The 26,702-nt window shown below is 38.6% G+C and overlaps 1 protein-coding gene across 5 annotated transcripts in view; it reads right to left on the bottom strand.

Moving 5' to 3' along the window:
• LOC118261821 (GATA-binding factor C) overlaps window positions 1–26,702 on the bottom strand; it is a 94,122-nt gene that overhangs the window by 40,642 nt on the left and 26,778 nt on the right. For 2 of the 5 annotated variants that reach the window (XM_050701435.1, XM_050701434.1), the window contains exons 3-4: window positions 19,762–20,301; window positions 12,464–12,615 (exon numbers count right to left, since the gene is read on the bottom strand). In XM_050701435.1, coding sequence (XP_050557392.1) covers window positions 12,464–12,615; window positions 19,762–20,301 — 692 coding nt within the window. The remainder of the gene's footprint in view (window positions 1–12,463; window positions 12,616–19,761; window positions 20,302–26,702) is intronic. The other 3 variants (XM_050701437.1, XM_050701436.1, XM_050701438.1) reach the window with 2 other exon arrangements.

The following is a 26,702-nucleotide window of genomic DNA, read 5'->3' as shown; positions in this document are numbered from 1 at the left end:
AACACATTATTACGTTTTATTTGTTCCTGATTTCATTACAGAGAAGCTGTTTAGTAATCGACAGCAGCGCTGCCAACATCTACGACCAGACAGCGACTAGGGTCTCGGTATAATTCACCCCACAACGGTATCACATAGCCACTATTATCCACATAAAATCCCATCAGGTGAAGTGTTTGCGAACGATTTAGATCGTTAACACTAACAACTTATTCTATCGACCTCCCGCGTTTAATCGCGCAAAATCTACCGCATCGCGTCGCATTCGGCGCGCCAAAATGTGCAGAAAATGGAAAAAACATGGCGCTAAACCGCGAATCCGTATGTATTTAAACGCCGAATTCGAGATTCCGATTCTCAAAAAAGCGGCCAGCGCTCGGTCATTTAAATTTTTCCAAAACGTGAACACAATGGAACAGATTCAGAAAGTTTGTTGATTTTCTTGTTTTATTTTTAATTTTAAATATAAAAAAGGTATTCGGTTCGGCAAGGGCTGTCACATCATTCCAGCGCTGCTAAGTGACGCCGGACGCACGTCAGTCCCCTGGATGTGTTTTATTTTCATACGAATCGGACTGACTCGACTTGTTTTTTGTTATCATAGTTGTTGTAACCGAGTCTCGTACCTAATACGGATATTTTTATAATTGTTTATCGTGTGATCCTTTGTTGGGCTTTTAATTTTATTGTGAGCATTTGATTTTAAATTTATTCGTAAGTCGTCGCTCACATTCCGATAACATTTCAAAATAATGTTTTAGGAATCTTTGTTTTATTTATTGCTATTACGTAAACATAGTTTCAAGAAATATTTTACAGATGAGTCTAGATAACAGGAATTAATATACATGAGTTATTTGTGTTTGTGCCTAAGCTAGATTATGAAACGCAAGAGATGTGCAAGGAAACAAGTTTAGAACGTCTGTGAGTAGTACTTCAATGGCATAGGTCGGCTATTCGTCATTGTGTATCAGATCACAAGAAATTTCACGAGACTGATTAAAAGTAACTGTAGCTGAGATAGAATATCAGGGTAAGACAATAAAGGCGAGCGCTCAGACGCGACACGCCGCGTCTTGGCGCGATTGACGTCCGACCACATGACGCTAAAAGGTCTATTGTATACGAAACGCTCGTTACGACGCCGTCCAACCGGTCTTTAACACGCTCGGACAATGATCACTCTATACATAGTAGCCGTTCATCTTCCAGACGGTAAAACATAGCTCGTATTAGAGATATTAGCTGAACGACCTGTTTTAATTGTGGGACCCACTGCTACGCATAATTCAAATGTGTATTGGGGCGTGGCTTTTAAATAGAGCCAATTCGAATGTTGAAGTGTTAATGTGTTTTGTTATTTTGACCGATGTCCCATTAATTCAAACGACGATGACGGTGAATACATGGCATTTGTTTGTAGCGTGAAAATTATTATTTAAATGTGGTGCAAGAATGCTAAATGCTGGCCGAAACAGTAGATCGGGTAATAAAAACAATTATGCTAATCCGAAGCTCATTAAACAATTCACGTGGGTAAATACTGTCACAGTCGATAAGGCTATCGCATCGCGATGCGTGATCTTACATCGCGGATAATATCGGATTGCGTCAATTACGCGATCCGCCTCGATCGCGCGATACATACAAATGTATTGTATGCAACGACCTTTATTTAGCAGACGATTGGAAGCCTGTGTACAACCGCTTTACAATACGAATCATAAAATAAAAGGTATTGTAATCCTCATAGTAACTCTTATTGAGGATTTCGTGTTCTGCAGAGAAACAGAGATTCCATAGATTTATTACATTTTATGTACCGCGTGAATCATCCACAGCTGTTCCGTTAGAATATCTTACATAATAAAACGATCTAAGCGTAGTGTTCTTCATAAATACCTGTTCTAACCTACACTGCCGAGTTGCTCACATTTTATTAAGATTACCCGTTATCAGTATAATGCGATGTTCCCATTAATGACCCTAGTGCGCTGCATTATTGGCATATTTGCTTAGATATGAGTATTGCTTTTAAAGCTTTGAATAACTTACGAAGACAATTAAGTATGACATGGAATAGACCACCGTTTGCTTTCTGCTAAGCACTCGAACCTTGTTATAATTTATGCGACACATACCTGTCAGCAATAAGAGCGGGAGCGAACTATCAGATTCTAATTTGACCGGGCGGCGGGAGTCTCGTTTGTTCCATTTAGCGGAGCAGTAGCGAGACACGGAAGTGACCGGAGCCCCAAGTAGGTCCTGGTGGCATGTACACAGGCCGCGTGGGACGACATTACAACGTTGACAAAACACTCGCCTTTACCCAGTATTAACGTTTCGCGAATACAGTTAAATGGAATTATACAAACCTAAATATACAACACAGCTCCTATATGACCACAAGATTAATTCGTATCGATTCTTCACAACGATAAATTACATTATAAAACTTACAATCAAAGTGAATGTATAAAATCAAAACAGAGGTTTTAATGTCCCGCGGCATATGTTGCAGATGTCAATAATTGAAAAAGGGACTTATTAAATATGCTTATAACAGAGTGTTGGCATTGTTCGGGAGTCGCGTCATTAGTCAAGGAGACACCGCGCTCGAACCCGACAATTTGAACGCGGCGCGCACTCGCTGGACGCACCAGTAAATTGCGGGTTGCCACCTCGCACCGCTACTTTTATTTATTTGTATTTATAAAGCATTCGGATCCTAATTATATTGGCGGTGAGCGTAAACTGTGATTCGAGTAATGCTTTTTGGAACAGTTGGTGGTAGTGCGCTGACGGGTTAATGACAGCCCGAGCTTCCTGCTATGTTAATTGTGCGGAGGAAGTCAATAGGCGCGGGCGCATCGCATTATTTATTACATCGAGTTTTGGTTTTGTTTTCTTGCGTCACGTTCGGTAGCAGGCACTTACCCGTCTGTCAGTCTACCCGAGGCTTAGTCCAGATTATAACGTAATACGGTAGTTTGCTTGTCTGTTGTGCCATTCAAACGATTGCTTAATGCATTTAATTGCTGGTCCACTAACAAAAACTTAGTGACGAATTTTTGACACTCACGAATAAGATTTTTTTCTCCGATTAATCGCGAACGATTAGACACTTGTTCACGGGTGCGATTTTTATTATTAATGTGTGAGATAAGATCTAAAGATACATGTTTAGATTTTAATGTACGAAGCAGCTCGCTTTGGTTGTTTTTCATTCTCGTTTAATTTAATTGTAAAAAAGTAATTTTAATTAAAGTTTAGCATCGTACAAGATACCTGGAACTTGGTATATTAAAGTTATAGAAGTGTTGATTGCACATGATGTAAAATCGAGATGATTGCTCGGTAATCCTGCGCCGTGCAATTTGAGGCTCTAAATCATTGGGGACGTTCCGCGTCTGCCAGCAGCTACTGATAAATAACTGCGGAGCCGCGAGACGATTAGTGTAACAAGAGAATCATTCATTTTTAACTGCAATACAGCTTTTATTAAGCTATTATGCCACAGAACATTAATAATGCCGAATGGTAACTTGCAGAACATAAAAGGTGGCAGGAGCATTGAGGTTTTATAATGTTTTTTTCTCTTCACATTTCTAGAAGGCAACTACTTTAAAACTAAGAGCTTTAATGACGGGCTCCACGTCACTATTTTTATGTGGTGATACTTTTCTATGCAGACACTTTAAACATGTGATTATCTTTATGAGAATACACATTGATTAAGAAAAAGAATGTTAATGGTAATTATTGATAGTGTATAGGAATTCTATCGTCTAATTAAAAGGGAATAGATATTAGTGTGTATTCTATTAAGTTGACATGTGCAGGCCTAGTTACGGTGCTCCCATGCATCGTGAATGGAGGCATGTTCGAACCGAAGAATCGATTCTCCCCGCTTCGCCGCGTGAAATCGGGCGCGCGCTCTCATTTACAATCGATCGCCATTTACTCGACCGCCTGATTCGATTACACAAACCCTTATTCGATAAATCGATACCGACTAAACATGATTAGTTACGCTAATGAAAGTGTGTAGTTGTTGCAGGTAGGTGAGAACTGAGAAGTTTAGGTCATTTGTGGGGTAGTTGGCGGTTTATAAGGGGTGAATGGAAGACAGTAACCCTAACATAATAGATGAACAAATTGATTTCTTGTCAATTCCTAACTAAACTAGATTTATTATTAGTGTCCATTCAAACAATTTTGCATGTTTTTACCGGTAGCCTAAATATGTAACCACGAATAGGACATTTGTTTGATTCTAACGTCATTTAAATGAATGGTCTAATCAGATTCACATTTATAATAATACTAATTCGATGGAACAAAAAACTAATAGTTAAAGAACCTGCAGATAGATAAAACAAACAAAATATTGGACAGCAAAAAAAATGTCAAAAGATATTTTGACAAGGAATAGGCTGTTGTTGTCTTTCTATTGCACTCGATCATCAAAATTTATGAGGCGCACAACCAATGTTTCTGTTTCCTTGTTATTAATATCAACATTAATTGTGTCCCAATATCCTGGCCATAAATGTCAGGGCCACTGGCGCCTAGCACAGGTAAAAAAAAAACTATAAAACTACGTACAAAAACCTTCAATTCCCCACACAATGAACTGTGTGAGTCAACTAAAAAAAACACCAAAATTTATAACACCCAGGCCACCGGTATAAAAATCCCTGAGAATAGTAATTTTTCTTACAAAATTTAGTGATATGTCAAACGTGTTCGACGTAGCAAATAAAAATGTACGAAGCGATGTAGAAAAAACAAAACTAAAGACTTCGGGTTATTGCTAAAACAAGGGAGGGTTGCCATATCAATCAAGGCGTTGACAAAAGTGTATTTTTTTCCTCGTACTCTGGCCGTGGGATGAAAAAAGGGTCCGTGTTTATGGAAATGCAATAAAAGAGAAGCGAGCGTTGCGCGGGCGCTGCCCAACTTTACCCCTCCGTAGCGTCACTCGATATTTGGTTAAATTTTTAATTTCTTTTATTGGAGAAAACGTTTCATTGTGCATTGACGATTATTTAAATGTGTTTTATAAAGTTCCTAAATTCTACAAAGTTGAAAAATTATTTACATCAAATAAATTACCATACAAACGACAAACAAACTTGTGAGACAAAAAGTTTAATCTTAAGAATGTGTATAAAAACACTAGCAAAGAATCGAACCTCATCCTTCCGATGTTCCCAACAATTTCACCCACCTGACATACAGTCAGGTAGGTTGGAGTGCGAGAACAGTAATGTTGGTGCGATGTGACCCCCGTGGCGCGGATAGTCCCGTGTGTCACTCACGTTGCCTCAACCGGGCATTTTTTGCAGGACTCAAATACTTTGGCGTTAACCACGTCATTATTATCGTATTTCCAAAACAAGCACTTTAAAATAAGTAATTGTATGTCATATTGCACCTTAAAAATGTACGTTTAAATTCACACACACCCAATTAAACCCGACGAAGGAAGCCATTAATATGAGCAACTTAGGAAGGTAACACAAAATGAAATCACCGTCTGTTTTTGTAAATTCTTGCACAAATTTAATTTACTTTTGTGATATTTGTATAGTCTCACGACCTAAATAAAGTTCCTATCTATATTAAACTAACAAACAAAACTATATCAAATCACAATAAATCAAAATGTTTTAAAAACGCTCCGCTTACGTTTTATACCGCAACTAAATGGCCTAGCCAACCTATCATTTTATTTTAGCATGCAACTTTCCATCGACCGTACTTTTAAAATAAGCTTTACTTTCTAGATCAAATATCTATAAGTAGAAACATAATGCATGATTAAGCTGTACAAAATATATAAGCGTGTCCACTGTTGCAGTAACAATTAGTTCCCCGAATCTGTCAAACGTTATATTAATTAAAATTTCAAAGTACACGCATACATGTCTACAAGGATCACGATACGGATCTTAAACTGCAATATTAATTCAACAGCATGTTACAATTTCAATCGTAAACAATAATAGGAATCAACATAATCATATCGAGGTATTTGATCGTATTGTTATCACAGTAATCCGTAATGGCTGGTGACCACAAACGTGAGCTACTGTGAACAGTTGCCAGTGACATGATGTGAGGCTGATATAATGTACATAATGTACTGTTCACATGGTTTTCATGTACTCTATTGATGAAATTGATAGTCTGATTGTTTGGTTTTGCTATGTGTTTTATACATATCGTAGTAGCAGTGAGTAGGCTTTTCAGTTACGTACGTTTTGTTTTTGTGATTAATTCTTTTGTTTGTTTATGATTCTTATTTGATAATTGTTGCTGCCAAAAATAATTAATGAATCGCTGGTAAGTTGTACCTTGGGCCACGCTCCCGGCCACAATTTATTCGACGGCGCGCGGTGATCGATGACCGCCGAGACTTGTCCGGCCACCGAGACACGGACAACGGCCACTACCGTTCCTAATGTTACAAAAAATATTTTACCACGATCCAAATTCGAAAATTTAATTATTCCTTTATTTTATTTTAGACTGCCAGTTGTTTTTTCTTTGTTTATATGAAAAGAGGTCTAAATTGTGTCCTTCAATTGATTGATAACTTTTTGCCGATGAATGATTGAAGAGCTTTTTGGTTTGAATAATAGAATAGGTAACCAATGTAAATTTAAAGGTGTAAGAGTATATAAGCTGGAATTACAATAATCTAATCGATTTATATCGATTGATACAAGATTTCGAGTCGATTACTGAGTCATATCGCAAGTACTTAAAGCTTCTTCATTCATCAATCGCCGTCCATTGATTTAACTATCGGAAAACTTGGCAAGTATCACAATAAATTATTCGTAATTTATGACATCATACCGATTAATAGATCAGGTAGACAGTGTGGGACCAAGTCCTGTCTCAACTTTTAAGGCGTAGAATTCTTATTGTAATAGTTTATTTGGCATCAGAGCTACTTCTGAATGCCAAATAGTATAGTTCTATGACCGGCGGTTTGGTTGAAATTTAAATATGTACTACATGTACTCCGTTGCATTATGTATTCAAAGAACAGATGTACGGTAATAAAAATTAATTGAAGTGTATAATTTTAGTTTCTTTTATTTTTATATACAATGCGCTCGAGTAATTGGATCCTTGTTAACTACTTTTATTGTTTGTTTTAACTACTAGGAGTTCAATGGAAACGGAAAGATTTTTGCAGTAATTTCTTTATAAAAGTTGGCACTGTTTAATATCTTTTTCCGTATTTTATAGTAAATAAATCAAAATAAACATTACAAATTACTTTTCATGGAACAAAAATGTTTGTAACGCTTTCACTCCTAAACCACTGGACCGATAAAAATGAATCTTACTTAATACAGACATCATAAGTAGATGGAATCCTAAAGATCTTAAGTTAGTGTAACGATGATTAAAGATCCACTAAGTAGATGGTACCTAATTAATAGATAAATCCTATTAATTTACATAACTCTCGCATTATCTTCTGCTATTTTAGGAAACAATCAAAAAGAAAGTTTTCCGTTACGGCCAGTAAGTATAATATAACGTTGTTATAAAATACACGCTTACACATCGAGCTATACATAACCAGTTTATTATGGTCTCGCTTTATATGACCTTTCCATACTTTCAAAGTTCAGCTTACACTGGGTCTGCATAGCTTGATGTGTATAAAGCGAGTACGGACGGAAACCGCGCTGCCATAATTATATTATTGTAATTAAAATTTACATAATCCCCGATATTTAGTTTATTACCCGTGCATAATCCCTAATTATATGTGTTTGTTTGTGTGTTGTGTTTATGTGTATTCTATGCAGGCTCTATACTTGTTTGGAACTAACAAAAATATGTATACAACACAATAATTTTGTCAATCTTAACAAAGATGTTTTCACTAGCAGAAATTAACCCCCTTCCCAAACCCCGATTCCCCATCAACCCTTCAATTCCTAACCCCCAAAAGGTCGGCAACGCACTTGTAACGCCTCTGGTGTTTCGGGTGTCCATGGGCGGCAGCGATTGCTTACTATCAGGTAATCCGTTTACTAGTTTACCGGCTTATACCATAACAAAAACAGAAATAAGTACTTCACTAGTTTAAAATTACACAGCTTAAAAGATACGTAACAATTAATTCAAAAATAAATAGACCAATGATCAATATGTAACACAATATGAAAGATATCTTACTTCTGTATGTACCTTTATAACTACCTAGTGACGTGTATTAAATCACCACCACCATTCAATACATTACCACCATTTGCAGTAGCACTTTATTCCACTCCTGCGCATCTATTGCACGAGAAATGTTTATTGCTTTTAAGAGGATAGAAAAATATATCACACGAAATGGTAGCAGGACTTTTTGCATAATAAAATGTGAATATTTTGCCAGATTTACAGAATAATTTAAAAAAGTGCTACGTTATATTTTTAAGCCAATTTACTAAAGAAGAGATTTCGGGTTAAAAATTGGATTAAGTCAAAATGTTTAGATTATACCCACCATAAAATTTCTCAGTCAGGACCTGATCGTGAGAATTTTCACAAAATTGCAACGGTAGATATGTATATATTGCCCCTATGTTTTTTAGGTACAAACTTCAAAACAGTTTTACAAGAAAATACGAACTAAAATAAATCTATGCACATATAGCACATGCAAATAAAAGCGTATAACGTTAACACTAGTGTCCACTTATATTTCTGTCGGCTCCCGGTAAGCCAGCCGGCGATATATTGCGCGATACCCCTCGTAATGTATGAAGCTCTTTATACTGCGTTTGCGCAGCTTTATTGCTTTTCAACTTAAGGTGTGAGTACACTTGGTGGGATGAAAAGGATTGTGTGTTACTATTTTTTTAGGGAAATAATTTTTAATTTGACAATTTAGTTGATGTATAGTAAGTGACGATTAAGTTATTAAATGTATAGTTAGTATAAAATGTTTGTATAATGAAACTTGAGTAGTTATTGAGACTTTTAGTCTTATTAGTACAGAGTGATAGAAAGAAATAGATAGACAACTGTGCATAGACATTTTGTAAATTTATTATATTACTTATTTAGAAGATATATTATTTTGGATTAGCTGTCAGCTAATCCCATCCCTTATCTAAGACACTTATTAAAATATCAATCAAAAGTAAAAAATGCTCAAATCCTTTTTTTACGTCAAGTGAATACGAACCTTTATTTGTTCAGAAATACAGGTGCATGCGCAAGAGTCTTTTATTTTCCATAATTCTATTTTATACTTATACAATTTATTGTACACGTTGTCAGTCCGGACAGACAAAGCCCGCCGACATAACTAGTATGCGCAAAGTAAATATTTTTTTTATGAATTACTTCCAACGTTTAAAACATATCACGTCTGTTTTGTCATTTATTACGGTCACAGTTTTAATATAAAATATATTTATTTAATGTTTTTTTTATATATATATTTATTTCTTTTTAAACCCCAATTTGTATAAAGAAAATATGACTTCTTTTATGATGAATATTTTTAAACATGTTTGAATTTAAAATGAAAGTCACGTATTAAAGTTAAATGTACTAAAAATAAGGTTAATATCCAAAGTCCTGTTAAGACCAAGAAGCACATAAAAAGGAAAATATATAATATTTGGCACTGCAATAAAAAACTGTATTAAATTATAATTTAAAAAAAAGTAAGACAAAAAATAATAAGACTTCTTAAATGGGACAGTGAAATAAAAAAAGAAATATTTTTCAATTAAAAAAACCTAACCAAACTCTTTCTCAGTAACTAAACTAAAAGTTAATACAGAAATAAATAAAATTATATTATGTTGAAAAATGCACTTTTTTGGTCAGCACAGATCTTTATCTCGATTTTTACATATTTATGCATTTAAAACAGCTTCTAGTTGTAACGTTATTTGCATTTTTAATTTCACATTTAAGTGACAGAAGTTGTGTAAGGAAATTAATCTTACTCTCAATGTTTAAGTGTATATGGTTCGTGTCATTAAATATAATTTATGGTACCACAGCCGCTGACAATAATGTACGTTTATGAGGAAATGTACCAAACAAGCTCTGTCTTAAAGAAGCCGCAGTCATTTGGATGCTTATTATAAATATTTTGTTCAATTATTTACACGGTTGTGTCGCTTTTTCTTTCTTGAGGGGAGAAAATCGTCCAATGACTTCTCACGCCTTGGGCAAGGACTGTCAGACTTTTGCTGACTAAAATCCACCCTGTTCCTACTCCAGCTTTTCAAACCTAAGCCAACTCCAGTCCAGTTGTGCCACTGGATGATTATTTTTTATTACAAGAATACTAATGTGAAATGAATTAAGCCAAATCATTTTTAAGCGTCTACAAACTACTTAAGTACTATCATAGTCAAAATAAAAATCCTATTTCAGTAATTAATGTGTGCAATATTCGGAGCAGATTACGCAAATGTAATATTTGTGTAACACTATTGTCTTATACCCACAAGGCTGCCATCATTATTATATTAAGAAAAATAATTGTGTTTAGTTCACGCATTGTCCTAAAATTTCCCACTTAATTTCGAATCGTGTCAAGTGCAGCTCATAATTGGACTGGTCCAATTATTATGAATAGAAATTATTGTTTTAATTCATTATTCCACTTGCATTAAATATTCAACGTATTGTCCAATTAGTTAGAACAAGGCCGTTGTTTCTTAATGCCTTAATTGCCGCCATTTTGCCGTGAAACAATTTAGTTTAATTAATTCTAATAAGAATGTTTGCAGATTGATGTTTAAAATTGTTTGTAAACTCTGAATACTAGCCTAGGACACGAACTTAAGGACTAGGTTGGGCCTTTGTTTTGCAATCGATAAATCTGTGCGCAGCCAGTGAGGTGCTCGATACGTTCATATTGCGATATCGGAGGTATTTCCAAGCTGAACTCGGCATTCTTGAGTACTTAGAGGAAGCCCAGTGGGTACTTAGCGGCAGTTAGCGCTATTGTAACGCCATAAAAATAAACGTTATCTTGATTCGTAAATAACGTTATTAGAGTCATTGTGCCACTCTAGCAGACGTTCCTCAGGATTAGCCAAGAGCGGACAGCGACTAGAGGCGCGCATTGTCTCACATTTCCCACAACGAAAATAAAAGTGAGAATTCAATCTTTCCTCGCAGCACATTAACGGTATCTCTCCACACTACAGTGAATCTAAATATTAAAACCGCGTTACGAACATCCGGGTTTAAAAACCATGACTCGGCTCTCGTATAAGTTGTTTTACAAAATCGCTCCTATTATACTATTGTGGAAACAAAAACGTTACTTTAACTTACTTTATCAATTTAAGTAATCGTTAAACAGGAACGGCATTATACGCATGTGGCCCGCAGCCATAGCGCTGGTTGCAATGAAATCATAACGCTCGCATTACGTAATTTGGCCAACAAAAGGCAAATATTCCGAGCCATTCCGCTAGTTTATGTCTGCGAGACGGGTATTAAGGTAAATTGTACGTACAATTGCGCGCACGGGCCACTCGTTAGCCGACATGGGCTGACGTGACACCGAGCGGGCCGTATGTCGCATTGTTTCAGTTTTATGCGTACCCGACCTTAGATTAAATGTTAACTCCGAGATTTATGGCGGTCATGCGGAGGCTAGTTTAGTGGACGCTGAGGTCTTTCGTCGAAACGTTCAACTTTCATAACAGCCCAATTTGTGGGAGCGCTTAATGCGGTGTCGTGCACGGGCGCGCATGCTCCGCCTTTTTATTGCTGCCCCTTAACTGTACACAACACCCATTCTCTTGGGATTGTCTCGCTATTTGTAGATGAAGGAATGTTATCTCGAACACACGACACTTGTACCAAGGTGCACTGTGTAACAATGCGCCCGAATGTTAATAAAACGGACGTTTGATGAACATCTACACTCGTAAACTTAATCGGCAGAGCTTAGAATTACGAGCTTACGGGTACTCGGAAACGGTAAATGTCCGGTGTAAAAACTAGTGTAGTGAGCCAACACTTCACAGTTGCGCGATAATCTAATTATAATAATAGTCTGTTAATCAATGCACACAGTTAAGTTCTAAACGGAATAGATTAAGATTTACGAGACGAAAAACACAACAAATGCCTGGAAGTTAATTAACTCATGATATACGAACGATAGCAGATACGTGTCCGTTGTAAAACTAATAATTTATTAGAATTCCAAAAAGTGTCTAAGAACTTGTCTGGGTAGACCAATCCATTACGCCTTCACACAAGCTGAACGTCGGAATTTATATCATACATATTATAAGTAGGTATTACTGCGACGTCGTTTGTAGTTTTACACAATGATCTAATAAAGGAATTTAAAGTTATACTTGTCATTTAAATATCTATCTTCATGATTCTTCGATAAGTTTACCCAGACAATCAAAAACAACAAAATTGGTCGGATTCTTACACTCACCAATCTTCGCTTGGGCTTGATCAGGGGTCGATTCTGTCCGTTCATCTTGTAGTAGAGGCCGCATGCGTTGCAGAGGTAGTGTCCCGTGCCATCACGTCGCCACAGAGGAGTGCTGGTCGCCCCGCAGTTCACGCACTCTCGTCCCTCTGTGCGCAGACAACATAGTCAGATATGGTACCAAAGAAAAAGTTTCGCGTGAAAAGGCAGACAAGATAAAATTCAAAAATGGAATAGTTTCATTTGCAAATACATTACAAAAGAAGTATGGTAATCAAAATGTTAACAGCGTTAAATGAATAAAATAGCGCAATAATGAGATCATTACAGACCAAAATTATAGTTAATGTGTTTATGCAACAGCAAAAGTAAGTAGTAAAGCGAAACGACACCAAAACCAAAGACAAGACCAAATAAAACGTATGTGTGTATAAAACCATGGATAACGTAGCATTGTATGGAATATGGAAGGGTGGAAATTACCTGTTTCCTGGCAGGCTGGGAAAGATGAGAGAAAATCACATTCAGAAACATTACAAATATAATTTCACTAACTAACAATGCATGCTAAACTGTACCAAGCACTTACATAAATGTTCTACATCATCCTTCACAACACATTTATCTTAACATCAACATAATTGCAATTACTACGAAAAAAATAGTAAAATATTCAATTAACTAGGGAAAGCGCGACGAGTTTCACTTTGAAGAAAAAATATCAAGATTTTTTACACGCGAAGGAAAACTAAGAGAAAGTAACGCTTGCATCGGTTGTTAAGTTTGACAGACGACTGTGGAACGCCCTTAGAACATTATTACTCAGCAAAGAAAATTAAACTATTGAAAACTAGAAAGAAATGTTGAAACAACAAATCCATTCATATAAAATCGAGAACATGCTAACAACAGTCCTCATTCATACAGAAATTAAATAAAAATGTAATCATCCAACATGATAGATCAATGGCGTATAATTCGACTGCAACAACAAAAGCGAGTTGCTACAAAAATAAATAGTTGTTGCAAAAACATTGGTGAGCGTCTAGTGTTAAACAGAGCGGAACCAGAGCTATAAACTATTACCCACATGCTAATTTTCGCTGTGTGTAATTGTACACCGATGTCTAAAACAATTTCAAACGCAAGCCATCGCACCTCATCCATGAACCGAGTTGAATTGCAAATCTTCATAAACGAATCGAAACAAAAAAAAAGAACGCTTCATAAATTCTACGTTTGACACCTAATTCATCAAACTAGCCAAGCGATGAAATACAGAAACAAATAAAACGCTAAGTCGATACTTTAGTCATGCGTTAACTTTAGAAATTCATGCAAAATCTGACCCCAGGCCGAGCCGTCCTCCGGGAAACTCGATTAAACGATTTTTTAAACATCACAATAAGCAATTTTACCAAAGTGCTTACATGGTTAGTGAGAGGATGTGTTCACATATGGGATGCGCGTGCGCCGCCCACAATCTTTCTCTAAACTCGATTACACGATCGATGATTTACCGAGATCGAATTTAAAAGCTCGTTACACCTTCGCATCCTCCTTAGAGGCGTTCGATAACAAACTAAGTACAATCAGTGTGGGAAATCTGAGGACGCGTGACAAACACCCGCCGGCACTTATCTATTACTGTGTTTGTATAGAACTGGTTCGAGGCGAACATATCGATCGGAAGTATATCAATAGCTATCATAATTATTATGTATCTAGATCTGATTATCCAAGTCCCAAGACGCAGCAGGCCGCGCTGAATAAATAATAATAATACGCGGGAAACATCGCGACGAAGGTGAAAGTGCTCGAATATCTGATAGAAAAAAATATGTTAAACGAACCGAAAATGTTTTACGAGCTTTAGGCAGTGCAGCCATTCATCTTTTTTATGTAAAACCAGATCAAAACCGGCAATTAAATCGCCCGGACTTTATCGAAAACTTATTGCGATCGGGCCAACGACTCACTTTTTGGACTAACCCTTTATATTTTTTGTTACATCGATAAAACCTGTAATTTGTATCCAAGTTTGTAATAAATAAACACCAATAACGATTATTAGGAAAAAATAACAGGATATTACACGGGCCGCGATGTTTTATGATAGTGTCTCTAGCTTAGAGACGGATTTAGTTCATTAGTAACGTCTCTATTGGTAAAAACATTTGTGAAAGCCCGTGGAGCCGCGGGCGGCGACGTTTCACAAGATTTACAGCGGCCTGCCCCTCATACATCGACATTACACGTATTATTAAAGAGAACACTCTTCTGATTAATTACTATACGATTTAATTGTTCGATCCGCTCCAATGGTAACATTTTAATACATTCACACCGAAGAGTTATTTCTTAATTTCCCCTGACGGACGATCTCGCCGCGGCCGCAGCTCCGCCCGGCACGCGTGATTTAGACTCGACATAAAGATATCATTTTATTTGTCCGTAACGGTACGAGTCCGCAGAGACTGCCTATCCTGATCTACTGCAAAACATATGAGGCTAAGCGAAAAATTCCAGTGTTTATTCAAAATTAGAATGCGGCGCGCTCTTTATAGCCCGGAGTGACGTGCGCTCGTGACGCGGCGGCGCTACGTGACCGCGATAAAAGATTTTCATCTGCCATATTTACGTAGGCGAGTGGGCGGTTTTTATTTTTCGAGAGTCTCCAGGCTCTCGGGCCCATCGAGAAGTCGCAAAGTTTTCACACGCTCCCGAGTCCCGCCGCGTAGGGAAAACAGTGCACACGGCGCGTTTCGCTGAGAGTGCAGCTCGCCACTCGAGCGGTGTTGACCTCAGAGCTATCGATGCGTTTGAAACAAACGAAGCCGGCCCGTTACTGCTCGATGAAACCACAAAGTAAAAACTCCTACATAGTCACGTATAACGTTAATGTGTATCAGGGTAATGTAATTTAAATGAAGGACTAATTCGCTCTCGTGTAGCGTGACGCGCTCTCTCGGCGCATCGGCCCATCAACACGTAACGGTGAGGCTATTTTGCATACAAACCATTAAATTATTGCTCAAAACTTATTCTTTGTTGCGCCACAGAGGCTGTTATTACGCTTTAATTATATGCCTGTATGCAAATAGAAAAATTTAATGGAAGCTGATGGTCTCGCTCGAGGTTTATTTTTATTGAGCATTGTGTTGCCAGGAAATATGTTAAAAGCAAAAAAGAGATGTTACAAGTCATTGACTGGCTAATTGTATTTCACTTTTGTTTAGTCATTTAGTATCAGTGGATAGCCGGTGGTGGTACAGTATGATTACCAACGGTGATCAGGAATGAAGCCATTTTTCACGGCGCCTGTGTGGACCGGCGCTGCGGCGGTCGGCGCGACGCACGGTGGCGCGGTGCGCGGTGGTGCGGCGGTCGGCCGCTCGTATTTGCATTCGTTATTAGCATATTGCGAGATAATTACGTGTGACGAGCGATGCGATGCCGCTCAGTAGCAACTTGCACTGAACCCGATGTAATTATTATGTACCGGTCATGTGATGTCCGAGTAGCACCGCACACATCTAACGACCGGTCCGCGCTATGATTTTTTGCTAAAACCAGACCTCACTTAGCTCTTCTATTTGCATGTAGCTATAAGCTGCTCGAATGCCGCGTGATTGCAAGCTACGTTAGATAGCACAACATCTCTGTCTTTTGATTTTATAATTGTATTAATAGCCGGGGATGTCCAACGTAAAATGCAAATTTCAAGTTGATGCAACTGTAGGCAACAATACGCGTCGGCAGACCGTGACGAATTTACTATACCTAACAACACCAACTTTATACAATAACTTGACTGTACGTTCTGTAAACGAATTGGTGAATCAGTTTCAAAGTTAGTCGAAACGTGAGAGAAAGATTTATGATTTCTGTTTAGTGTTGTCTGTTAGTATTAAACTGGACAAAAAGTATTGCGTCGTCGGGCAAAAATAATAACACATTAAGAGTTGGTCGGAGCCTCATTCCTGTTGTGTGGCGGTCCGTGGCGCGGGCGCACGGCCACCGCTAATTGGTTGCGCAACGGCGACGCGAGCGCGTTGCTGCAACACGCTACGTGTATCTTAACCCGAACCGAACGATACACGCGAAATTTTCTGTTCCGCTGTCAACGTGAATGTTATAATTAATTAATTATAGATTTTCACACGGATTACTCGCGATATTCATGCGGCTTCGACTCTTACTGCAAAGAGACAGGACGGACAAGTAGACAGAAAGTCTCATCATTGTGTCAGACCTATGTATAATGAAGGTAATTTATTATAAAGCTTACTTTCAACGTGTAATTCCATATTACCTTAGAACGCTAAGAAAATAATCGCAAGATTAACCAGCAGTCGAACAAAGCAGCTGCATTTGAATTGTTATTGAACACAAAATCATTGAATAATTTGAATAGTCTAAGTGAACGCAACATTGTTTTAGAAAGTGTTGAATGGTACTGTTTAAGAAATAGCTTGTATAATAACAGGTTACTATTGGAACTGACCGTTTATTATTCGAATTGCCCTTTCCATGACATTCTTCAAATACAAACTACGTTTTAGGTCACGATTTTTCGATTGTTCGATCTAAATGCTACGTTGTACTTAATCCGGTATCATTAATTCGTAATGCACAAAGAACTGATAGGTACTACAACATTATCCGATGTTCTGGAATGAAGGTTGCAGTACTTAAGTACCTTGGTTCGCTTAACGATCAACTGTGATAAACTTTTGCATGCGTACTTGAACTGTGAAGTCTATGAATGCAATCACTGTCAATCTTTACTATCAGAGTGACTGTCTTTGATCCAAAAATGGCGAACTATAGTCTTGGTACGTAGCTATGAAATGCTGCATTAATTTGTCCTAAAGTCCGTATATTGTAATAGGCAGGAGGCTCGAGGTCAGGCGATCGCTAGCACAATGGAATGGTCCACATCCGGCCGCCGCACATTAACATAATACCGCTTCCACCAAGGAACTGCCACCTACTGCCCGACATAGCTACCTACATATGTACTATACCCTCAGTACTCCTACAGACAACTCAGTATAGGTAAGTACTGAGATTAAAATCTATCATTCAAAAACAAAATAAGTATCTAAAAATACTTGAAGAAAAGTCCATCACCACGAACGATATAAACAACGCACTAAAAATAAATTATTATATAGCAATTTAAAAAACATCGTATACCGTTGTTTCATAATGATTAATTATGAAAAAAATGTATTAAAAACAAATCATTCGGGCAGCGTGTTACTATCAATTAAACAAGTGAGCTAATAAACTATTTCCAATTACAAACATACATTATATAGCGAGCGTGTATTGAGTTTTTTACGACAATTATCAAGAACACGTCGAGTTTAACAAAAACTTAACGACGCGTAACATTGGGTAAATTAGATTAAATACTTAAGAATATGTATAACGTATTTAATTTTCATAGGCTGTATTTTTTAGCAATCTGCATTTCGAAAATGGAATGTAAATTATCTGTGGGAGAATTTTATAGTCTGTGTCGACTTAAATGTCAAGTGACATTTTTAATCTACGCTCGCTCTTAACAATGATTGTATTCATTGCGCAATGAATATTTAATATTTAATTGAACATAAATTAAATGTGAAATAAAATAGACAATACTCAGACATAATTACTGTCGACATTTAAGCTCCAACAGATAATCTTTGTTTTATAACACTTAAAAGAGAATTCGCGAAAAGAATTCATAGGAGAGATTTACATTTTCATAATACACGGAAGTGTAAGAGAATAAATAAGTGTCTACTTAGTTAATGGCTTTATCCGACGCAATTAACGCTGCGCCTACTTTTTCAATACGATTCTAATTATATCATGAGAAATCCATTATAACAATCGAGATGCGGCCGCGTTCGTGAACCAGCATGCTAATCCATTTGAAATTTCACTAAATATTGAACAAACATAATTGTAACGGGAACTATTTAATTGTCTGTCTATATTAACAGTCATTGTACATAAATCTGCGCATTCATTATTCTAATATGAGACAATAAGCCGCCATTTTAGTTCCCGTCCATTGTCAAAGTTTAACAAGTACGGGAGATATAATTACATTTTCAAATATAAAATAAAGCTGCATTATGTGGTGTTAATACAATTAGTGTTGTGTAACTCTTTGTGTTATGTTGGCAATGACGTGGCGTGGCTAATGGCTAGGAGTGCTCTCGTTACGAAAACGCATCTAACAATTAAAGGTCACCGCTGAGTTTGACTGTAATTATGTAGGACTTCTATGTGGGACTAGAATACATCGCATACATTCATGGACTTTACAAAAAGAATTAACAGAGAAACATCGTTTACTTGATTGTGAAAGTAAATAAAAGCAATTCTCCTAATTTAGACGACTGTCACGACACTTAATAGAAATCTACTTAAGAGAATTTATTTAATTATCAAGTTAGAAAACAATGGCAGGTCGCAATTAAATAATGAGAAACGTCTAGTTTGTTTGGTCAACATCAGTCGAGGCCGCGTCAGTTCACATGTACCGCGGTAACAATGAAGTGCGCCCGTCCGCTCCGGCTTACACCGTAAATATATTAGACAAGTTAATTGGGGAATTCCTATTCTCATACACCGACGGAAGATTGATTAAGTTCGCTCCGAAACTATACACCTTTCAACTAAATGCAACCACGATTCCCGCTACTCGCAAACTGAGAATTTATCACGTTCAGTAACTGCAAAGAGCCAATACATAAATTATTAGTACAACACCTCCACCGCAGAGTAGTTAGTAAGAAGAAGCGTTAGTTCCCGACATGATCCCAAGCCCTAGTACCGTGTTAGAGACTCGTGAGGCGCCACAACCCCTGGTGCAAGAGCCGCGCTTATCCGAACACATCACGATATCACTCGACAATGCCATTTGGAAACCAAATGAAATATTAATCTTGCTACGTTTATCGAATTAATATATCTCAATTGTCGATGAGACAATCTGTAGAGATTCTAATTACGCGGGATATCTCCGCTGCCATTCTGTAAAGGCTTCTATTAGACCGCGGATGGTCGCGTATTTGATTTATTAACTGATTAGAGACCATTTAAATGAAAGCTATCCTAGGCGTAATGCGAGTCGGTATCGTGAGCGAGAGATTCGGATCATCCGAATCGCTTACAGTGATATCTTCAGTTAGTGACGTGGTAATAGAGCGTCGGATAAGCGCGGCGAAGTGGTGTGTGTGAGTGCACGCAGCGGGAGCGGTGCAGTGCGGTGCGGACCGCGGACTCACCGGCGCTAGTTCGCGTCTTGTTCGGTCGCGGCTTGCTCTGCTGCTGCCCACTATACCCCTTCCCCTGGTAGTTGTAGTAGTCGCCGCCGGCGGCATTGTACTGCGCGTTGTATTCCCCGGAGGGCTGGCTCGACTCCTGGGGGCACGAGTCTGGCTGCGCACCTTCGCGCTGCTTCGACGGCGGAGCGCCCATCATGGGCTTCACGTCGCCACACAGCGGCAGCTCCTGCTGCTGCTGCATGAACGCGACGCTCATGGCGGTGGCGTGCGCGACGGCTGCCTGGTAATCCTGCTGCCCGAGCGCTGCGGCCGCCACGGAGTCTGGCGTCGAGTCCTTCGGCGGCGTCGGGGGAAACGAGAACAGGGGGTGTGGGTGGTGATGCTGCGCGGGTGACAAGGGTTTGTCTGCCTGCGCCGCATCTTGCTGGAAGCCACTACCCCACGCGCCACCGCTCAGCGCCTTGGACTCTAGCCAGGGATGCAGCGGCGTGTGGAAGTGCGGCCTGCACACCTGCCCGCTGCCGCCGCTCAGCGTTCGACCTGCACATAAAAACAAACCATTCAAAATCGACTCAATCGTAATAGTGATGACGCCTCCGCAATTTGATTCGTAAACCTCTCATGTTTACGAGCGTTTAAGTAACCATTATCGTAGCTCAGATCCTGCGATAGACAGTCATTGTAACACGAGTCCGAACATCAAAACTTGTTGTCATTAAAGCGGACAATTTGGAGGCGTTTTGTTACCCCCGCGAGCTGAACTAAATTAATATCATTTGTATCTAACAACTGGTCTTTCACACGACATCTTCATTCTCAAATATTGTAATTGTAATCATGAATATTCCGGGCTCTAATGGCTATTTGATAAACAAATAATGGAGGCATTACGCGGGTCTCGATGGCTGCGTCCGTGAACAAAAGGCCTTACTTTTCCGAAACGTTTCAAAAGCGGCGTATCACAACAGCGAACAATTAAAATTGTAGGCCAGCTGGAAATTTCATTAATTATGTACGTAGTAGTGTTAGTTTTGATTATACGCTGTGTTCATTAGTTTGCATACAAGCTTCGTAAATGTTTTGATCATTATGTTTAGTCCATCATTTGGATCTTGTGCAGTTGAATCGGGATCATAACTGGGGGTTTAAAATGCTCATGTACTGTCGCTCCCCATTTTAATTTCCGAAACAACATTCGTCAATGATTATTTATAGAAGAGAAAGCAAACATATGTACGTATGCATTTGTTGGCCGAGGGTGGCGGTGGTAATGATATCTGTGTTTGTGAACCGTTCGACGATTGGTTGATTTCAGTTAGGGGCGCATCCCTTCACGCTATTCCCTACGGTAAGCCGGCAGGAGGCACAGAGGTCGAGCATCCCCGCGGCGCACTGCGGGTACTTAACAACTAGTTACACTCAACTTACTGCCAAACATATGTCTATGTGATTTCAATGAGATACGATTGAGCTATGCTGCAGTGCACACACAATACCTACGCAGATGCTTGAATGAGATAATGCAGCACAAATTAATACCTTGACCTTCCGAAACAAAGCTGGCCGATTATAAAATGGTATCGTTGCGTCAATGAATTCGTCGCAAACAATGTTGTAGATATATCTACACAAGCCCGCATCGTGTCGATCCAGGTGTCGATCGCAGTTTGAGATTATCAACGATTGTTATCACAAGGGCACCCGTACATTGCGGCCTAGTCACGGTTAGACCCGCTGGGGGAATGAACCTTACCAGCAGTGAATGTTGAAACTACCTATTTAATTAGTAACATCTGATAATTTTATATCACCTGAAACCTTCGATCGAACCGGAGGCAGTGTCCCCAAATCGTATGACAGATTGTAATTACTGGAAATCTGATAAAAGTTTTTAAAAATAAAAGCACAAAAGAGTTATTCATGACATATTCATGAGACAATTGAAACATATAGATTTCAATCGGTCCTCAACTTGCAGCTATCATAATTATTTTAGAGGGCCAGTTAGCCTGAACCGAATTGCGTTGGACGAGTTAAACTGTCGATAACATCGCAGTGGGCTTCAGTGAAATAATCGAACATCGGGCGCCGGAGTCATTACAGCAAACAACACGGAATAAAACAATAATCAATCCGTACGGCGTCACATTAGGCCGAGTACACACAACAACGTTTTGACAGCGTCCGCGACAACCGGGAGCCACCCCTCGCGCGTTAGGCCGCGTTCACAATAGCCCCTGCGATGGCGGACCGATAACGCGCGTATGAATAATTCCTGTTATCGCACCATCTCGCCACATGCCCTACCTGGCCGCTACCAAGCTCCTCCAAAACAGCCGTTCCAACGCGACAGTTTAATCCATTTTCGTACAATATTACAATAAAGGTGGTTTTCCAGCGGTAACTTGGTACCGGGTGGCCACCAGCGCTTTTTATTCATTAGAGGGCTGCAAGTTTCGACCATTGTACTAGATACGCAGTTTGTATACCACTAAGCCTTGATTGTTATGGGATTTCGTGTTTTACAAGCTCGAGGGCCTTATAGAATAAAAAAGTATAAACATAAGGTACGTAAGCACAGTGGAAATTGAATTAGGAGATCCGCTTTTGTCATTATCTCTAGATCTATGGGACAATGTGAAGTTTTAATGTATGGATTTTGGAACTAGCTTGTATTATTAATAATGGAATATTTTAATTGTAATAGTTGTTAGGTAAATGCTCATTATTGAATTAGCTTATTATATCAGATTTTTGTCTCCAAAAAGTCTTTATTCGATGCTGATATTACAGAAGGTAGGTGTTCCAAAAAATATCCAAACAAATATTTACTACACATGTAAGCAAACAAAACAATCAATTCCCAAAGTCATAGGGGTCAATAAATCAGCATTAGTTAAAACCCTCATTTCTCACACAGTAATTAAAGGCAAGTAAATACGAAAATCAAATCATAAACCAATCATAGTTAAGCCGTTAGTTCCCACAGACGGCGCCGAAACAAAACACCGGAATTGAACCCCGGCCCTTGCCATGTGACTACCCCCGGCAGATGCAGCGAGAGATCTTATCACCGCGCCACAGGGCACTAACACTGGTGTTCAAATTGACGATGTACACCCGCCTTATGCATTTACTGTAACGGTTTTATAACCCTTCGGATTTTTTTCGGTTCGCGAAATTTTCACATACACATCGAGCGGGTTAAGAATAATTAAGCTACTGGCTGGTTTGCGCTTTTACGCGGGCTTTTTCTGTTGCAGATATGTAGTATGTAACCTATTTGGTCCCCTGCCAAAAACAATCCGAATTCTATTTTTGAAATTTTAAATTCAAAATTGGAGCACATTGAATTACTATTGAGTATTTTATTGCTGTGGTTTGTTACTGAGATTTATTGACATGTACTGCTTTTTCTCATCTTTGATGTAGTACTTATATAATAAACATTTTCCTAGTATGTTACATACCAGCTTATTTATTTCATATTTGTAATGGTGGTGATGAGATTAAAATTGGTGTTAATGTAAAAAATAATAAAGGGTGGCAGTGAAAATTATTTTTCTGCACTTTATATAAGAGTGAGCGCCAAATTTATCGCATTCATATTGGATACCAGTAAAAATTCATTGAGTCCATTAACCCGCCCCTTGGTCTTGCATCCACACAAGCGTTAAGGCGTGGTTACACTGAAACCGAGCTCCCTCCTTTATGCTCCTCGCTTGCGGCGAAAATTGCCCCTTACGGCTCAAAGTGGCTCGTAACTGGTGCATATGTACGTAATAAAGTATAATGTGTGTTGTGCCCGGCGTGACGTCTTCCGGTGACAGTTACAACTCGTAATAATTATAGCCCTAGAGTTAGGTGATTTTATTGCACCGTCTACATGCGTTTTAATGAAAACTAATCATGTTTTCTATGGAATTAAATTATGATATAAAAGTTAACGGAAAATAAAATTGTGTTTTCTTTTTAGTATGAATTGTTTTGCTAGTAATAACTGGTATTTTCTGAATAAGAACGAAATGCTGCACCGGGTATTTGAACTGGGATTGATTCATAAAGAGAAGTGGCAGGCCTCGTGAGAAGTTTCCCGGGCCGCGCCAAGGTCACACGGGCAGCGTCGTCCAGTCTGCCGCGGTATATTTGCACGCCGTGACATCAGCCGCATCCGCATGCGAGTTGCGTCCTCGTGCGTGTGTTGACGCCTTTACAACCACCAATACGCACGCCATCTTATCCCTTCCACTTATTGTATTTAGACGTGTTATCCTTTGTTCCCGCGCCGGATCATTACGTGCCCGATCATCACGACATCGATAATCCCTATGTACGTTGTCATAAAGGACACATTCCCTCGATGAACGCGCCCTGTGAAATGTCCGACGTGTTAGCGAATGATAAATGTAGGCGTCGGTATCGCGTATCGGATCTCACCGTTCGCACGCCGAATTAATTTTAATTTATTGATCGTCGTATCGACGACGAGTATTTTAGGTGCCTACTAACGTCGCTACGCTGCTTTGCTTTTAAAGTATTTATTTACAACATTGTCTTTTTACCAATTTAATATATTGCTGGTATGGCAAGCAAATTCTCATGATTCTTTTGTTTTGCTCTCGCCTTGTTTTGTCCAAATTATACAGCTTAACCGACTATTTGCATTAATATATAACGTATATCCGCGTACTTTCTTATGCATTCTTCACATAGACTTGATGTATAACATGTTATTTCCGATTTGGATTCACATTATTTAAATAGACTCCCCTTTGACTCCGCAATTATGCAATTGGAAAAATAGACTTTTTTACGATTGCCATTATAATAAGTTATATTGCTGAAATGTACGGCAGTGAACTCTATAATTGTCAGTGCCAATATAAAACGATTATTGTGACTAAGTGAGGACCGTCTGCGAGCGAGCCGTGACGCTGCCGCTGACGGTCCGATGGAAAATATTCGCACGCTAATTAGCCGGATTTCCCTTATTATGAAACTATGCAAATTATATTTGGGGCAATAAAATACGTACCTTTATTTCAAAATATGTTCGATGTTTTATTTTACGATGCTCGGTAACTCTATACTTAAAAGTGAAACCCAAACAAAACCAGTTGCGAAGTGTCGTTGGTTTATGCTTATTTCTTTGTGCATTTTATGCAGTGGTTATACTGTGGTACGATAACTACGTCTACCGAGTAGATAACATACCTTGGCGGAGACTTTATCGATCAAACGGTTATGAATGTCGCTCGCTTTTGCAATAGTGATTGACTTCAAGTTCGAGAACGTCAATGAACTTATTCGAGAATTCGGGGAACGCAATCCGCGGCTGAAGTCGAAAGTGTTCCAACGCGAGTGTTCGCTGTCATACGCTCATATACTCCTATAGCGCTGTGTGTGTCTTGTACGAGCTATTTACTTCTAATTCTCAGTCCAAAATTATTTTATGATCGACGTAGCCGCGTCCCGAATGGTAAATCGTGCTCACGGGCGGTCACACCTCACGTTACCTCCTGATTGGATTATAATGCTTTTATATTACAATTCTTATTATTACGGATGGGTGCTACCGAGTGGCGTGTGACAAGTGACGTAGGGAATAACAACTAGTGTCGAAGGCGGACGGAAAAGCTGTCTTGTCGAAGTTGTCGAACCGACAACCGACGCAACTTGGACAGATTCGAAACAATCGTAGTTTAATATCCGGCTTGACATTTTGCAAATTAAAATCTATGTTTGTGTTCATATTTTGCTGTAGGTATTTATAATAATATCTTAAAGATTGATATATGTAAGCTTTACATACATAATGTCACATTTTCGTTGAAATGTTACAAAACTAAGTTCAAGATTAAGACAAATGATATAAACAGCAGAAATTATTCCATAGTTTAACAATCGCGTTAACAAAATGTTCGCTAGCTACATTACTGTCGATATTCGTCGACACGATCGGTTAAGCCCACTCGGATTAGAGTTCGAGTAGTCGAATGTCGTCGCATCGTGGGTGTCTCACTGATTTATAACTCCTCACTACGCGACGGTTATGGACTTTCTATATAATAAATACCACTAAAATACTCTTGTCTCGTGGTAAACATAACTAATTAACGAACGGTAACTTACTCTTGTATAACCTTAACTGTATTATTTATACGTTATAAATTCCTAAGAGTTCACGGTTTATATTTATTACTGACCCAGCATAAAGCTGCCTGTTTCTTACTTGTTGCCAAATCTCTGGGAATTCAATTGCAATAAACAAATGAACATCGCTTAGGAATCTAACTTATGATTCTCAACATACATCTGGGCATCTAGACATTATCTACGCCAGATAAAATCGGAGACTACAAATAATTGTTGGTCAGAAGTACTTTAACGCTTCGTTTAGGTCTTGCATCAATCGATTCTCGATCTTGTTAATCGATTAAGAGGCGTATCATCTTGTGATTGTAGTCTCTATGTGGTAGAGTTAGAGTTGATTTTAAAGTTAATGTAAATACGAAGGTTCCTACAATTAATCATACTCAAGCACACTTATAGGTTTGACATAATACGGTAGTTGAGCTTACGAGATGATAGTAGAATTTCTTCTCGGTTGCAGAGACACGGTAGAAGGAATGCCTTGCATACAGGACATGTAATTTCAAGCGCATGCGCCCTGCATACCGAATGCGCCCGCCTCGTTGGAAACCGGGGTGGGTACATTGTATTTTTATTTTATTTTCTTACGAACCCATCACTTCTCATTAAGTGGCGTTTGGAGAATAACTTAACATCACTAATGTCCGGACACGAATTTTATTGTTATTGCATTTTAATAAATTTTCATTGTTCCAACTTGTCAATGGGTCTCTTGATATGTTTCCGAGTATTTAGGAAGGAAACCTACCTTTGTTATTGTTTATTGAAGAGATTTAAAATCGTTTATT

This window comes from Spodoptera frugiperda, chromosome 20, assembly GCF_023101765.2.
Source record: "Spodoptera frugiperda isolate SF20-4 chromosome 20, AGI-APGP_CSIRO_Sfru_2.0, whole genome shotgun sequence".
NCBI classification, from domain to species: Eukaryota; Metazoa; Arthropoda; class Insecta; order Lepidoptera; family Noctuidae; genus Spodoptera; species Spodoptera frugiperda.
The sequence above is the reverse complement of the archived record's forward strand: the minus strand, read 5'-3'. Positions and strand labels throughout refer to the sequence as shown.